The following is a 17,775-nucleotide window of genomic DNA, read 5'->3' on the forward strand; positions in this document are numbered from 1 at the left end:
AGCATGGTGGCGAGCATGGTGAGCATGGTGGCGAGCATGGTGGCGAGCATGGTGGCTAGTATGGTGGCGAGCATGGTGGCGAGCATGGTGGCTAGTATGGTGGCTAGCATGGTGGCTAGTATGGTGGCTAGTATGGTGGCGAGCATGGTGGCGAGCATGGTGGCGAGCATGGTGGCTAGTAGTATGGTGGCTAGTATGGTGGCGAGCATGGTGGCGAGCATGGTGGCGAGCATGGTGGCTAGTATGGTGGCTAGTATGGTGGCGAGCATGGTGGCGAGCATGGTGGCTAGCATGGTGGCGAGCATGGTGGCTAGTATGGTGGCTAGTATGGTGGCTAGTATGGTGGCGAGCATGGTGGCGAGCATGGTGGCGAGAATGGTGGCGAGCATGGTGGCTAGTATGGTGGCTAGTATGGTGGCTATGGTGGCGAGCATGGTGGCTAGTATGGTGGCTAGTATGGTGGCTAGTATGGTGGCGAGCATGGTGGCGAGCATGGTGGCTAGTATGGTGGCTAGTATGGTGGCTAGTATGGTGGCTAGTATGGTGGCTAGTATGGTGGCGAGCATGGTGGCTAGTATGGTGGCTAGTATGGTGGCTAGTATGGTGGCTAGTATGGTGGCGAGCATGGTGGCTAGTATGGTGGCTAGTATGGTGGCGAGCATGGTGGCTAGTATGGTGGCTAGTATGGTGGCGAGCATGGTGGCTAGTATGGTGGCTAGTATGGTGGCGAGCATGGTGGCTAGTATGGTGGCGAGCATGGTGGCGAGCATGGTGGCTAGTATGGTGGCGAGCATGGTGGCGAGCATGGTGGCTAGTATGGTGGCGAGCATGGTGGCGAGCATGGTGGCGAGCATGGTGGCGAGCATGGTGGCTAGTATGGTGGCGAGCATGGTGGCTAGTATGGTGGCTAGTATGGTGGCGAGCATGGTGGCTAGTATGGTGGCTAGTATGGTGGCTAGTATGGTGGCGAGCATGGTGGCGAGCATGGTGGCTAGTATGGTGGCTAGTATGGTGGCTAGTATGGTGGCTAGTATGGTGGCTAGTATGGTGGCGAGCATGGTGGCTAGTATGGTGGCTAGTATGGTGGCTAGTATGGTGGCTAGTATGGTGGCGAGCATGGTGGCTAGTATGGTGGCTAGTATGGTGGCTAGTATGGTGGCGAGCATGGTGGCTAGTATGGTGGCTAGTATGGTGGCGAGCATGGTGGCTAGTATGGTGGCTAGTATGGTGGCGAGCATGGTGGCTAGTATGGTGGCGAGCATGGTGGCGAGCATGGTGGCTAGTATGGTGGCGAGCATGGTGGCTAGTATGGTGGCGAGCATGGTGGCGAGCATGGTGGCTAGTATGGTGGCTAGTATGGTGGCTAGTATGGTGGCGAGCATGGTGGCGAGCATGGTGGCTAGTATGGTGGCGAGCATGGTGGCGAGCATGGTGGCGAGCATGGTGGCGAGCATGGTGGCGAGCATGGTGGCTAGTATGGTGGCGAGCATGGTGGCGAGCATGGTGGCGAGCATGGTGGCTAGTATGGTGGCGAGCATGGTGGCGAGCATGGTGGCTAGTATGGTGGTGAGCATGGTGGCGAGCATGGTGGCGAGCATGGTGGCTAGTATGGTGGCGAGCATGGTGGCGAGCATGGTGGCGAGCATGGTGGCGAGCATGGTGGCTAGTATGGTGGCGAGCATGGTGGCTAATATGGTGGCGAGCATGGTGGCGAGCATGGTGGCTAGTATGGTGGCGAGCATGGTGGCTAGTATGGTGGCGAGCATGGTGGCTAGTATGGTGGCGAGCATGGTGGCGAGCATGGTGGCGAGCATGGTGGCGAGCATGGTGGCTAGTATGGTGGCGAGCATGGTGGCTAGTATGGTGGCGAGCATGGTGGCTAGTATGGTGGCGAGCATGGTGGCGAGCATGGTGGCGAGCATGGTGGCTAGTATGGTGGCTAGTATGGTGGCGAGCATGGTGGCGAGCATGGTGGCGAGCATGGTGGCTAGTATGGTGGCTAGTATGGTGGCTAGTATGGTGGCGAGCATGGTGGCGAGCATGGTGGCGAGCATGGTGGCTAGTATGGTGGCTAGTATGGTGGCTAGTATGGTGGCGAGCATGGTGGCGAGCATGGTGGCGAGCATGGTGGCTAGTATGGTGGCTAGTATGGTGGCGAGCATGGTGGCGAGCATGGTGGCGAGCATGGTGGCGAGCATGGTGGCTAGTATGGTGGCTAGTATGGTGGCTAGTATGGTGGCGAGCATGGTGGCGAGCATGGTGGCGAGCATGGTGGCGAGCATGGTGGCTAGTATGGTGGCTAGTATGGTGGCTAGTATGGTGGCGAGCATGGTGGCTAGTATGGTGGCTAGTATGGTGGCTAGTATGGTGGCGAGCATGGTGGCGAGCATGGTGGCTAGTATGGTGGCTAGTATGGTGGCTAGTATGGTGGCTAGTATGGTGGCTAGTATGGTGGCGAGCATGGTGGCTAGTATGGTGGCTAGTATGGTGGCTAGTATGGTGGCTAGTATGGTGGCGAGCATGGTGGCTAGTATGGTGGCTAGTATGGTGGCTAGTATGGTGGCGAGCATGGTGGCTAGTATGGTGGCTAGTATGGTGGCGAGCATGGTGGCTAGTATGGTGGCTAGTATGGTGGCGAGCATGGTGGCTAGTATGGTGGCGAGCATGGTGGCGAGCATGGTGGCTAGTATGGTGGCGAGCATGGTGGCGAGCATGGTGGCTAGTATGGTGGCGAGCATGGTGGCGAGGATGGTGGCGAGCATGGTGGCGAGCATGGTGGCTAGTATGGTGGCGAGCATGGTGGCGAGCATGGTGGCGAGCATGGTGGCGAGCATGGTGGCTAGTATGGTGGCGAGCATGGTGGCGAGCATGGTGGCGAGCATGGTGGCGAGCATGGTGGCGAGCATCGTGGCGAGCATGGTGGCTAGCATGGTGGCTAGTATGGTGGCGAGCATGGTGGCGAGCATGGTGGCTAGCATGGTGGCGAGCATGGTGGCGAGCATGGTGGCTAGTATGGTGGCGAGCATGGTGGCGAGCATGGTGGCGAGCATGGTGGCGAGCATGGTGGCGAGCATCGTGGCGAGCATGGTGGCTAGCATGGTGGCGAGCATGGTGGCGAGCATAATGGCTAGCATGGTGGCGAGCATGGTGGCGAGCATGGTGGCGAGCATGGTGGCGAGCACCGTGGCGAGCACGGTGGCGAGCACCGTCGTGAGCATGGTGGCGAGCATGGTGGCGAGCATGGTGGCGAGCATGGTGGCGAGCATCGTGGCGAGCATGGTGGCTAGCATGGTGGCGAGCATGGTGGCGAGCATGGTGGCGAGCATGGTGGCGAGCACCGTGGCGAGCACGGTGGCGAGCACCGTCGTGAGCATGGTGGCGAGCATGGTGGCGAGCATGGTGGCGAGCATGGTGGCGAGCATGGTGGCGAGCATGGTGGCGAGCACGGTGGCGAGCATGGTGGCGAGCATGGTGGCGAGCACCGTGGCGAGCATGGTAACGAGCATGGTGGCGAGCATGGTGGCGAGCATGGTGGCGAGCATGGTGGCGAGCACCGTGGCGAGCATGGTGGCGAGCATGGTGGCGAGCATCGTGGCGAGCATGGTGGCGAGCACCGTGGCGAGCATGGTGGCGAGCATGGTGGCGAGCACCGTGGCGAGCATGGTGGCGAGCATGGTGGCGAGCATGGTGGCGAGCATGGTTGCGAGCACCGTAGCGAGCATGGTGACGAGCATAGTGGCGAGCACGGTGGCGAGCATGGTGGCGAGCACCGTGGCGAGCATGGTGGCGAGCATGGTGGCGAGCATGTGGCGAGCATGGTGGCGAGCATGGTGGCGAGCATGGTGGCGAGCATTGTACCATGATATGTGACTCAGTTCTGTTTCCATGAACAACCAGAGCAAAGGAAGGAAGATAAGAACCTTAAAAGAGGTCCGATAGAAAAGTATTTGTTGGTTACTGATCCTGGCCAGTAATGTTTAAAAATATTTTTTTTTTCTCTCTTTCCCTGTTTGTGTGTGTGTGCTCACCTAATCGTGGTTGCAGGGGTCCAGTCATTGCTCCTGGCCCCGCCTGTTCACTGGTCGCTACTAGGTGACTCTCTCCCTGCTCCTTGAGCTTTATCATAACTCTTCTTTAAGCTATGTATGGTACCTGCCTCCACCACATCACTTTCCAGGCAATTCTATTTCCTGACAACACTATGAACTTCCTAACATCCCTGTAACTCATCTGAATCTTCAACTTTCAACTATGACCCCTTGTTGCTGTGTCCCATCTCTGGCACATCTTGTCTCCATCCATGTTATCGATTCCTATCAGTATTTTATATGTCGTTATCATATCCTCCCTATCTCCCCTGTCTTCCAGTTTCGTCAGGCCGATTTCCCTTTACCTCTTCTGGTAGCACATATCCCTTAGCCCCGGGACTAGTCTCGTTGCAAACCTTTGCACTTTTTCTAACTTTGCTTGGCTAGGTGTGGGTTCCAAACTGGTGCCGCATACTCCAATGTGGGCCTGACATACACGGTGTACAGGGTCCTGAACGATTCCTTAATGAGATGTCGGAATGCTATTCATAGTTTTGCCCGGCGCCCATATGCTGCAGCAGTTATTTGGTTGATGTGCGCCTCAGGAGATGTGCTCGGTATTATACTCTCCCCAAGATCCTTTTCCTTGAGTGATGTTGTAGTCTCTGGCCCCCTAGACTGTACTATGTTTGCAGTCTTCATTGCCCTTCCACAATCATCACGATTTTGCACTTGGTGGGATTGAACTCATGGAACCAGTTTCTGAGCCAGGCCTGCAGTCTGTCCAGATCCCTCTGTAGTTCTGCCTGGTCCTCGTCCGATTGAATTCTCATAAACTTCACAACGTCTGCAAACAGGGACACTTTTGAATCTATTCCTTCCGTCTTGTCATTCACAGATGCCAGAAACAGCACTGGTCCTAGGACTGACCCCTGTGGGACCCCGCTCGTCACAGGTGCCCACTCTCACACCTCGTCACGTACCATGACTCACTGATGCTTTCCCTTCATGTATTCCTTGATCCATTGCAGTGCCTTTCCTGTTATTCCTGTTTGGTTCTCCAGCTTTTGCACTAAACTCTTGTATGGAACTGTATCAAAAGTCTTCTTACAGTCCAAGAAAATGCAGTCTACCCACCCTTCTTTATTCCATCATTCTTCTAATAAGCTTCTCCATGACTTTGCAAACTATGCATGTCAGTGACACTGGTCTGTTGTTTAATGCTCCAAGTCTGACTTCTTTCCTAAAAATTGGGACTGCATTTGACGTTTTCCACTCCTCAAGTAGTTGCTCTGTTTCGATAGATATGCTGAAGATTGTTGTTAGTGGCGCACACAGCGCCTCTGTTCTCCCCCTCTCAGAATCCATGGAGAGAGGTCATCCAGTCCCACTGCCTTTGAGGTGCTAGTTAGGTTAGCAGCCTCTTCACCTCCTCCTCGGTTGTGTGTAGTGTGTACAGCACTTGTTGGTGCACCTTACCTTCCCAGTTTACTGGGGTCCTTTCTGTCTCCACTGAAAATACTTCCATAAATCTCGTGTTGAGCTCTTCACATATTTCTTGGTCATTTCCTGAGATCCAATTCTTTCTTTCCTCAGTTTGATTACCTGGTCATTGACTGTTGTATTCCTCTTGATGTGGCTGTACAACAGCTTTGGTTCAGATTTGACTTTTGATGCTATATCATTTTTGTTTTGCTGCTTTAGTAAATTTATTCAGGTATACACTAATACAGTTACATAGATTATCATACATAGCCAACTCATCCTGCCTGCTGCCTTCTGACACTCCCAGCTCCTGCCGCTGCCTTCGCCATCCTCTCCCAGTGAGCCAAGCAATGACATCAGTCAAGCCTCTCTATCTACGTCTCCAGTACTTTTGTACCACATGTCCCAAAGTGGTTGGGCCACTTGCCTTGATTCCTCCTCTTCCCCTCCTCCCCATCCTTTTCCAGTTATTTCCATCCTTCCTTATCCTTCTTCCTTCCCATCTTACGACAGCTCTCGTCGTCCTCGAAGAAGAAGCAGCATATGTATAGAGAACCTAGGATAACCCCAAAAAAGTCAGAGAGACTTAACTCCATTGGGATTCTTTATTTCCATTTGAGTCCCTCATTATCCATGCATATGCGTTTCTGGTAGTTCGGCTAATCTCCTTATTTTCCTGGGGTCCTTTGTCTTCCATACTTTTTAGTTTCTCTAGTGCACTTAGATTTAGCATTTGTACACCTTTGGATGAACCAAGGCCTCGTTCTAGTCATCCCATTGTTTCTTTAGCCCTTGGATACAGTTCTTTCCTCTGCCTCCCTGCACTTTGTGGTCACGTGTTCCATCATTTCATTTTCTGTTTCTCAAACCAGTTCTCTTTCTCACCGCATCTCACGCTGCATCACTCTCCACTCTTAACTTCAGAATATATTGGAAGCTCAGGACGACGTGATCACTAGCTCCGAGGGTCCTTTAATATGATATATCCCCGATGTCTGAACTATTCAAGGTGAACAAGAGGTCCAGTCTTGCTGATTCATCCTCCCCTCTTCTCTCTCTCTGGTATATCCTTAACATGTTGATACATGAGGTTTTCCAATACAGTCTCCATCATCTTAGCCATCCAAATTTCTGGTCCCCCATTTGGCTCCAGATTTTCCCAATCTCCTTGTGATTGAAATCACCCACAACCAACAACTTTTCCCTTCCCATGTGGGTCCTTCTGGTCACCTTGGCTAGTGTGTCAACCATTGCTCTGTTACTCTCAGCATACACATGTCTTAGTCTCCTGCCATTCTGTGGTGGGTTATACAACGCTGCAATAACCACCTTGGGACCCCTTCCCCCAGTCTTAAATGTCCCTATTATGTAGTCCCTTGCTTTCGTTTTGTCCATTCCTTCCAAATCCTCATAACTCTACTGGTTTATGATGAGCAGTGCAACTCTTCTTCCCGCTCTGTCCCCGCTATATTTCCTCGGGGGCTGATATACAGTTGGAAAGATCGCATCTGTTATCATTCCCATGAACTTTGTTTCCGTGAGTGCTATGATGTTTGAAGATGCCTCCATGATTCTTTCATGCCACTCCTCACACTTATTCATTATTCCGTCTGTGTTAGTGTACCATATCCAATTGGAAAGATTGTGTCTATTATCATTCCTATGAACTTAATTTACATCATTTTGATGCCTCCATGAGTCTTTCGTTATGTATTCCCTCTTATGCTGTGTGTGTGTGTGTGTGTGTGTGTGTGTGTGTGTACACATATATGTGGTTACAGACACTGAGTCACAGCTCCTGGCCCTGCCTCTTCAGTGATGCAGCACTCATGCGCACGCACACGCATGAGTGTTATGTGTTAAGTGAAGTGAGTATACAAGTGTGTACTTGCTTGTAGACTTAGATCAGTTGTACACATGATCTACGAGCATACAGGCATGGGCGTACACATGATCTACGAGCATACAGGCATGGGCGTACACATGATCTACGAGCATACAGGCATGGGCGTACACATGATCTACGAGCATACAGGCATGGGCGTACACATGATCTACGAGCATACAGGCATGGGCGTACACATGATCTACGAGCATACAGGCATGGGCGTACACATGATCTACGAGCATACAGGCATGGGCGTACACATGATCTACGAGCATACAGGCATGGGCGTACACATGATCTACGAGCATACAGGCATGGGCGTACACATGATCTACGAGCATACAGGCATGGGCGTACACATGATCTACGAGCATACAGGCATGGGCGTACACATCATCTACGAGCATACAGGCATGGGTGTACACATGATCTACCAGCGTATAAGCATGGGTGTACACATGATCTACCAGCGTACAAGCATGGGTGTACACATGGGTGTACACATGGGTGTACACATGTGCGTGCAAACCAATTCTTTATTAGATAATAAGAGGAGATAGGTATGACAACACTGTTGACACCTTGCAACAAACACTGTTGCCATGACACTCCCTCACCCTCAGTACCGCACGTACCACCACTGTAACCACCAACACCACTGCCAACACCTCTACAGCCACCAACATACTCACCAACACCACTATCGCCACAAACCACGACAACCATCACTACCACAGCTACCACCAATACAACCACCAACATTATCATCACAAACCACGACAGCCATTACTACCGCAGCCATCACCACCACCACTATTATCACAAACCAAGACAACTATCACAGTTACAGCCCCCACCACCACAAAATCACCACTACCACCAATATCGCCATGACCTCCACCAAAACCACCACCACTAATACTACTGCTACCACCACAGCCACCACCTCCACGTCCACCACCACTATTATCCCCGCCACTACCACTACCATCACTATCTCCACTACCATCGTCACCACTACCCCCACCACCATCACCACCACTACCCTCACCACCATCACCACCACTACCCTACCACCATCACCAACACTACCCCACCACCATTACAACCACCACCACTACTACTACTACTATTACTACTACTACTACTACTACTACTACTACTACTACTACTACTACTATTACTACTACCACCACCACCACAACTACCCCCTCCAACACCACTACCACCATCATTACCACCACAACCACCACCGCCTCCTCCACCACCACCACCATTACGACCAGCATCAACACAGCTAGCAGCAACAGAAGCACCAATATCACCAGCAGCCTTATCAGCACCAGAAACAGCAGCATTAAAACAGCAGAAACAACATTGCTAGCAGCAGGAGCAGTAGCATTACTAGCAGCAGGAGCAGTAGCATAACTAGCAGCAGGAGCAGTAGCATTACTAGCAGCAGGAGCAGTAGCATTACTAGCAGCAGGGGAAGTAGCATCTACACAGGTAACTGCTGCATCAAGAGAAGTAAACACCTGAACATCCCGCTTATACTGCAGGCATAACCTTGGACGACGTAAGGAGGCCTGTGATTGACTCACCTAGAAGTGGGTGTAGGGGTCGAGTCTTAGCTCTTGGCCCTGCCTTTCAGCAATTTCTAAATTACGAATTGAGGCCGATATACATCAGTTGACATTCGAGAACGCCTTATTACATTGAACAATTCAGTCCAGTGTTCACACATTAATAATTTGAATTTAATGTGTGAACACACGAAATATGTGACTATGTATTGGTAGATAAAAGACTTAAGTATACTTCAGGATGTACATGTTTATAGAGGGGCCACAGATATATCAGATCACTTTTTAGTTGTAGCTACACTGAGAGTAAAAGGTAGATGAGATACAACGAAAATAAAGCAGTAAGAAAGAGGTGAAGGTTTATGAACTAAAGAAGGAAGCATATAGGGTAAGATATAAACAACTATTGGAGGATAAATGGGCTAGTAATAGTATAGGCAATGGGGTCGAAGATGTATGGTGTAAGTTTAAGAATGTTGAGACACTTATGCAGCATATGGGAATCTTTATTCAGGAAACGTTTCGCCACACAGTGGCTTCATCAGTCCAATACAAAGAGGAAGGCGTAAGGAGAGGAGGAGTATGAGGTAATCAGTCCCTCAACCTGGAGTCGACTCCAGGTTGAGGGACTGATTACCTCATACTCCTCCTCTATTTACGCCTTCCTCTTTGTATTGGACTGATGAAGCCACTGTGTGGCGAAACGTTTCCTGAATAAAGATTCCAATATGCTGCATAAGTGTCTCAATCTTCAACTTGTCGGTTTTTCAAAACCATTCATCACAAGTTTAAGAATGTAGAGTTAGAGTGTTCAGCAGAAGTTTGTGGTTACAGGAAAGTGGGTGCGGGAGGGAAGAAGAGCGATTGGTGGAATGATGTAAAGAGAGTAGTAAGGGAGAAATGGTCAGCATATGAGAGGGTTTTACACAGTAGAAGTGATGCAAGGAGGGAAGAGTAAATGGAGAGAAAGAGAGGGGTCAGGGACATATATATAATGTCGTACCGAATAGTTAAAACTGGTCAGTTAACAAGAACTCATTTAAAATTAAGTTCTTTCTAAAATTTTCTCTTGCACATTTAAAGATGTATATTTTTTATTTATGTTAATATAAAAATTAATGATTTTGTACCAAAAGAACCTTAGGAAACTTACCTAACCTTATTATAAACAGGGCAATTTAATTTAGCCTAATCCAACTAAATACATTTTATATAATACTGTGACCACAAATGAGTGGTATTTAATCAAAAAAACACTGCGACTACCCGAGGATTCGAACCCATGTCGTTTTGGCCCTCCTCGTGGTGAGCAAAAATCACATGATGCTCTAACCCACAGGCCTACGCAATCCTACAAGAATCAAGCACCCAGCAGAGCTAGGTGTTTTACCTTGATCGAAGGACATACGTTGGTGTTGGTGCCTCTGAGCTAATTTCATTCTGCTCCCAGTTGGACGTACAAGCCTCCACGAGCAGTAATTAATTAAGGGATTATCTGCTTTGGTATACTGGTTAACTGCACATGTGAATCCACCTCTGGGATTACTGTTTCTAAGGGCATATAATTCATGGGAATGAATTGTGTCTAGTTTTAGTTTAGTTTTTCACAAAAAAATTCCAAATATATGACGGCAAACTTATGTAATTACTGATATCTAGTATGTATATGTGTATATCTTTGAGTGTTTCATGCCACTCCATAAATACATCAGCTAATAAACCCTCATCAGGCAATCACCTAAAATCATACATTTCCCCAAGTGGAATATTTTCAATGCGTGATAATCTCACTGCTTCTTAATGAATTAAAAATTATTTACTCTGTACTTTGTTTCATCGGGTTTTATTAAACAATCAATATAATCATAACATAGAGCTTGTTTACCTTTAAATAATAAAGGTAACAACTCCCTAGGTACATCCTTCAGAACAGTTTCAGTACACTGTAGGGATGTACCAGTCTTGATTTGTTGGTCGGCCAGACTCAGAAGAGATCCATTTAACAAACTAAGAGACTCCTAATACCGGTTATGTCCACCTTCAAGAATTTGAGTCCTTAGGTATTGCTGTATACTAATGGCCCTTTCAAGGCAGGCGAAATTGCTGAGCTGAAGAATGTGCAGAGAACCTTCACAGCTCTAAGTTCCTGTAACTGCACTCCTCAAAATACAGGCAAGAATAATTCATCATAATCTACACCTGGAAGATACTGGAGGGATTGGTCTCAAACCTTCACACCAAAATAACTACTTATGAACAAAAAAGAGGTTTAACAGATAGTGAAGGATATTGCCAATGAGTATCCTGAGAAAGAACTTAGTATTAAGGGCACTGGTGTGCCTGGGGGCGCTTCCGGTATCCTTCTCTCTCTATATCTCCCTCACTCACTAACTCGTTCCTTGTGAAGTCGTCCTTTGGGAACGTACTTGCTTGGACATCCTCCTGTTTTCTGCAATTTTGTAAGCTCCTGATGATGTGTTGATTGCAACACTAAAGGCCTAGAGCCATCATTCTACTACCACCGTGGTTGTTTTGCATTTATATATATATATATATATATATATATATATATATATATATATATATATATATATATATATATATATATATATATATATATATATATATATATATATATAAATTTATATAAATTAGATCCATTTATAATTAATAGAATTTGGGAAGAATTTAATAATACACTGGACAAATAAATAGCTTGGGGGTGAGTTTCGCAAAGGACCTATCCAAGTTGGCTCGCCGCGCGTCACGTGTTTAACCGTTGTGGGATCTGATAGTGAGGTGCTGGCCGGAGTCCCTTATATAGCTTCCTTGGATGCTTCACTTTCATAGTTCCTTGATAATGTGAGTAGTCACGAAAGCGCTTGGAATTTCTCTATTCTTTCAGAGTGGTTGTTTTGCATATTTTGAAATCACCTGTTTACTGTGATCTTATTGCATATATATATATATATATATATATATATATATATATATATATATATATATATATATATATATATATATATATATATATATATATATATATATATATATATATATATATATATATATATATATATATATATATATATATATATAATTGCGGATGAGCAAGGAGGCTTCAGAGTGGGTAGGGGATGTGTAGATCAAGTGTTTACATTGAAGCATATATGTGAACAGTATTTAGATAAAGGTAGGGAAGTTTTTATTGCATTTATGGATTTAGAAAAGGCATATGATAGAGTGGATAGAGGAGCAATGTGGCAGATGTTGCAAGTTTATGGAATAGGTGGTAAGTTACTAAATGCTGTAAAGAGCTTTTATGAGGATAGTGAGGCTCAGGTTAGGGTGTGTAGAAGAGAGGGAGAATACTTCCCGGTAAAAGTAGGTCTTAGACAGGGATGTGTAATGTCACCATGGTTGTCTAATATATTTATAGATGGGGTTGTAAAAGAAGTAAATGCTAGGGTGTTCGGGAGAGGGGTGGGATTAAATTATGGGGAATCAAATTCAAAATGGGAATTGACACAGTTACTTTTTGCTGATGATACTGTGCTTATGGGAGATTCTAAAGAAAAATTGCAAAGGTTAGTGGATGAGTTTGAGAATGTGTGTAAAGGTAGAAAGTTGAAAGTGAACATAGAAAAGAGTAAGGTGATGAGGATATCAAATGATTTAGATAAAGAAAAATTGGATATCAAATTGGGGAGGAGGAGTATGGAAGAAGTGAATGTTTTCAGATACTTGGGAGTTGACGTGTCGGCGGATGGATTTATGAAGGATGAGGTTAATCATAGAATTGATGAGGGAAAAAAGGTGAGTGGTGCATTGAGGTATATGTGGAGTCAAAAAACGTTATCTATGGAGGCAAAGAAGGGAATGTATGAAAGTATAGTAGTACCAACACTCTTATATGGATGTGAAGCTTGGGTGGTAAATGCAGCAGCGAGGAGACGGTTGGAGGCAGTGGAGATGTCCTGTCTAAGGGCAATGTGTGGTGTAAATATTATGCAGAAAATTCGGAGCGTGGAAATTAGGAGAAGGTGTGGAGTTAATAAAAGCATTAGTCAGAGGGCAGAAGAGGGGTTGTTGAGGTGGTTTGGTCATTTAGAGAGAATGGATCAAAGTAGAATGACATGGAAAGCATATAAATCTATAGGGGAAGGAAAGAGGGGTAGGGGTCGTCCTCGAAAGGGTTGGAAAGAGGGGGTAAAGGAGGTTTTGTGGGCGAGGGGCTTGGACTTCCAGCAAGCGTGCATGAGCGTGTTAGATAGGAGTGAATGGAGACGAATGATACTTGGGACCTGACGATCTGTTGGAGTGTGAGCAGGGTAATATTTAGTGAAGGGATTCAGGGAAACAGGTTATTTTCATATAGTCGGACTTGAGTCCTGGAAATGGGAAGTACAATGCCTGCACTTTAAAGGAGGGGGTTGGGATATTGGCAGTTTGGAGGGATATGTTGTGTATCTTTATACGTATATGCTTCTAGATTGTTGTATCCTGAGCACCTCTGCAAAAGCAGTGATAATGTGTGAGTGTGGTGAAAGTGTTGAATGATGATGAAAGTATTTTCTTTTTGGGGATTTTCTTTCTTTTTTGGGTCACCCTGCCTCGGTGGGAGACGACCGACTTGTTGAAAAAAAAAAAAAAAAAAAAAAAAAAAAAAAAAAAAAAAAAAATATATATATATATATATATATATATATATATATATATATATATATATATATATATATATATATATATATATATATATATATATATATATATATATTTAACAAGTCGGCCGTCTCCCACCGAGGCAGGGTGACCCATGAAGAAAGAAAATCCCAAAAAGAAAATACTTTCATCATTATTCAACACTTTCATCTGTGTGTGTGTGTGTGTGTGTGTTAGTTACCATTTTGTCCTAGGCACATGTCGATTAGACACTAGGCCTGTTGTATATGAGTACGTGTGTGTGTGTGTGTACTCACCTAATTGTGGTTGCAGGGGTCGAGACTCAGCTCCTGGCCCCGCTTTGTGTGTGTGTGTGTGTGTGGGGGGGGGGGGGTGTATGTGGTGTGTGTGTGTGGGGTGTGTGTGTGTGTGTGTGTGTATGTGTGTGTGTGTGTGTGTGTGTGTGTGTGAGTGTATCAAGACAACTTTAGGACTGCATGTTTAAAACGCGTATCAGGAAATTCGTGTCTTTTTGTTTGTTTTCTGACAAATTAAAATAAGAAGTACTTCTGGCACCACTGTATGGCGAACGATGCACTCTCACCAGAGCAGCTTGTGAGAGCACATACCTACAGCTTATTATACCAAAGTTTTCTCCTTCTTCAGGGTATGGAGTACCATCCCTCAAGACGGTGGAGGGAAAGGTCTTCTCCATCTTCTTCAGCCTGATCGGATGCTCTTCTAGTTTATTATTCTACAACCTCTTCCTGGAGAGAATAATCACCATCCTAGCCAAAATCAACAGGTCAGTGGGTGGAACATCATGAAAAGTGGGTGAACGGGTGGAACATCATGATAAGTGGGTGAACGAGTGGAACATTATGATAACTGGGTGATGGTCTTCATCAGTGAGTGGGGTGTTAGATCAGTGTGTGGACGTTGAGGTTTTTGGGTAGCCTATGCAGTACTGAGAAGACTGTGGTGTCAGAGAGGACTATGGAATTCTCTGTGTAGAATTTGAGTCACTCGCCCGGCTAGTGGTTCGGTAGGTGAACTGCGGTGCTTTGTAGAGGTCTGTGCTCACCATATTGTTACAGGGGTTGAGTGTGTGTACTCAGCTATTTGTGGTGCAAGGGTCGAGGCATAGCTCCTGGCCCCGCCTCTTCACTGATTACTACTAAGTTCTTTCTCTCTCCCTGCCCCATGAGCTTTATCAAACCTCATCTTAAAACTATGTATGGTTCCCGCCTCCACTACGTCACTTTCTAGGCTATTCCACGGCCTGACAACTCTATGTCTGAAGAAATACTTCCTAACATCCCTTTGATTCATCTGAGTCTTCAACTTCCAATTGTGACTCCTTGTTTCAGTGTCCCAACTCTGGAACATCGTCTTCGTCCACCTTGTCTATCCAGCGCAGTGTGTACTCACCTAGTTGAGGTTGCGGGGGTCGAGTCCGAGCTCCTGGCCCCGCCTCTTCACTGATCGCTACTAGGTCACTCTCCCTGAGCCGTGAGCTTTATCATACCTCTGCTTAAAGCTATGTATGGATCCTGCCTCCACTACATCGCTTCCCAAACTATTCAACTTACTGACTACTCTGTGGCTGAAGAAATACTTCCTAACATCCCTGTGATTCATCTGTGTCTTCAGCTTCCAACTGTGTCCCCTTGTTACTGTGTCCAATCTCTGGAACATCCTGTCTTTGTCCACCTTGTCAATTCCTCTCAGTATTTTGTATGTCGTTATCATGTCCCCCCTATCTCTCCTGTCCTCCAGTGTCGTCAGGTTGATTTCCCTTAACCTCTCCTCGTAGGACATGTGTGTGTGTGTGTGTGTGTGTGTGTGTGTGTGTGTGTGTGTGTGTGTGTGCGTGCGTGCGTGCGTGTGTGTGTGTGTGTGTGTGTGTACTCACCTATTTGTACTCACCTATTTGTGGTTGCAGGGGTCGAGTCACAGCTCCTGGCCCCGCCTCTTCGCTGATTGCTACTAGGTCCTCTCTCTCCCTGCCCCATGAGCTTTATCATACCTCGCCTTAAAACTATGTATGGTTCCCGCCTCCACTACGTCACTTTCTAGGCTATTCCACGGCCTGACTACTCTATGACTGAAGAAATACTTCCTAACATCCCTTTGATTTATCTTTGTCTTCAACTTCCAATTGTGACCTCTTGTGTCTGTGTCCCTTCTCTGGAACATCCCGTCTTTGTCCACCTTGTCTATTCCGCGCAGTATTTTATATGTCGTTATCATGTCTCCCCTGACCCTCCTGTCCTCCAGTGTCGTCAGGCCGATTTCCCTCAACCTTTCTTCGTAGGACAATCCCCGTAGCTCTGGGACTAGTCTTGTTGCAAACCTTTGCACTTTCTCTAATTTCTTGACGTGCTTGACTAGGTGTGGATTCCAAACTGGTGCTGCATACTCCAGTATGGGCCTGACGTAAATGGTATACAGAGTCTTAAACGAATCCTTACTGAGGTATCGGAACGCTATCCGTAGGTTTGCCAGGCGTCCGTATGCTGCAGCAGTTATCTGATTGATGTGCGCCTCAGGAGATATGCTCGGTGTTATACTCACCCCCAGATCTTTTTCCTTGAGTGAGGTTTGCAGTTTTGGCCATCTAAACTATATTGTGTCTGCGGTCTTCTGTGCCCTTCCCCAGTCTTCATGACTTTGCATTTGGCAAGGTTAAATTCAAGGAGCCTATTGCTGGACCAGGCTTGTAGCCTGTCCAGGTCTCTTTGTGGTCTTGCCTGATCCTCATCCGATTTGATTCTTCTCATTAACTTCGCATCATCTGAAAAAACAAGGACACTTCTGAGTCTATCCCTTCCGTTATGTCTTTCACATATACCAAGAACAGCACAGGTCCTAGGACTGACCCCTGTGGAACCCCACTTGTCACAGGCGCCCACTCTGACACCTCGTCGCGTACCATGACTCGTTGTTGCCTCCCTGTCAGGTATTCTCTGATCCATTGCAGTGCCTTTTCTGTTATGTGTGCCTGATCCTCTAGCTTTGGCAGTAACCTCTTGTGAGGAACTGTGTCGAAGGCCTTCTTGCAGTCCAAAAATATGCAGTCGATCCACCCCTCTCTCTCTTGTCTTACTTCTGTCACCTTGTCATAAAACTCTATTAGGTTTGTGACACAGGATTTTCCTTCCCAGAAACCGTGCTGGATGTCAATTATACACTTGTTTCTTTCCAGGTGCTCCACCACTCTCCTCCTGATGATCTTCTCCATGACCTTGCATACTATACACGTTAGTGATACAGGTCTGTAGTTTAGTGCCTCATGTCTGTCTCCCTTTTTAAAAATTGGGACTACATTTGCCATTTTCCATACCTCAGGGAGTTGCCCAGTTTCAAATGATATGTTGAAGATCTTTGTTAATGGCACACACAATATCTCTGCTCCCTCTTTAAGGACCCATGGAGAGATGTTCTGGTCCCACCGCCTTTGAGGTGTCAAGTTCGCATAGCAGCTTCTTCACCTCCTCCTTGGTTATATGTACCTCATCCAGCACTTGCTGGTGTGCCCCCCTGTTCTGATTTCCTGGAGTCCTACTGGTTTCCACTGTAAATACCTCTTTAAATCTTGTGTTGAGCTCCTGACATACCTCTCGGCCGTTTCTTGTGAATTCCCCATCACCCTTCCTCAGTCTGACTACCTGCTCCTTGACTGTTGTTTTCCTCCTGATGTGGCTGTACAACAGCTTCGGGTCAGTCTTTACTTTTGATGCTATGTCATTTTCATATTGTCTCTGAGCCTCCCTTCTTATCTGTGCATATTCGTTTCTGGCTCTTCAGCTAAATTCTTTATTTTCCTGAGTTCTCTGTCTTCTGTACCTTTTCCATTCTCTAGTACACCTAGTTTTGCCTCCCTACACCTTTGGGTGAACCAAGGACTCGTTCTGTTCTTTCCATTATTTCTGTTTCCCTTGGGAACAAACCTCTCCTCTGCCTCCTTGCATTTTGTTGCCACATAGTTCATCATTTCTTGTACTGGTTTTCCTGTCAGTTCCCTCTCCCACTGAATGTCTTGAAGGAAGTTCCTCATGCCTGAGTAGTTCCCCCTTTTGTAGTTTGGTTTTTCCCAGCCTATTTCTGCTACTCTCTCCACTTGGAG

General features: G+C 46.8%; 1 protein-coding gene across 1 annotated transcript in view; it reads left to right on the top strand.

Annotated features, from left to right (window-relative positions):
- The window catches only part of LOC128695222 (potassium channel subfamily K member 13-like), a 73,798-nt gene that overhangs the window by 21,399 nt on the left and 34,624 nt on the right, over nt 1-17,775 (top strand). The window contains exon 3 of the mRNA XM_053785739.2: nt 14,313-14,451. Within this exon, the coding sequence (XP_053641714.2) occupies nt 14,313-14,451 (139 nt within the window). The remainder of the gene's footprint in view (nt 1-14,312; nt 14,452-17,775) is intronic.

The sequence above is a fragment of the Cherax quadricarinatus genome, chromosome 35 (assembly GCF_038502225.1).
Source record: "Cherax quadricarinatus isolate ZL_2023a chromosome 35, ASM3850222v1, whole genome shotgun sequence".
Lineage (NCBI taxonomy): Eukaryota > Metazoa > Arthropoda > Malacostraca > Decapoda > Parastacidae > Cherax > Cherax quadricarinatus.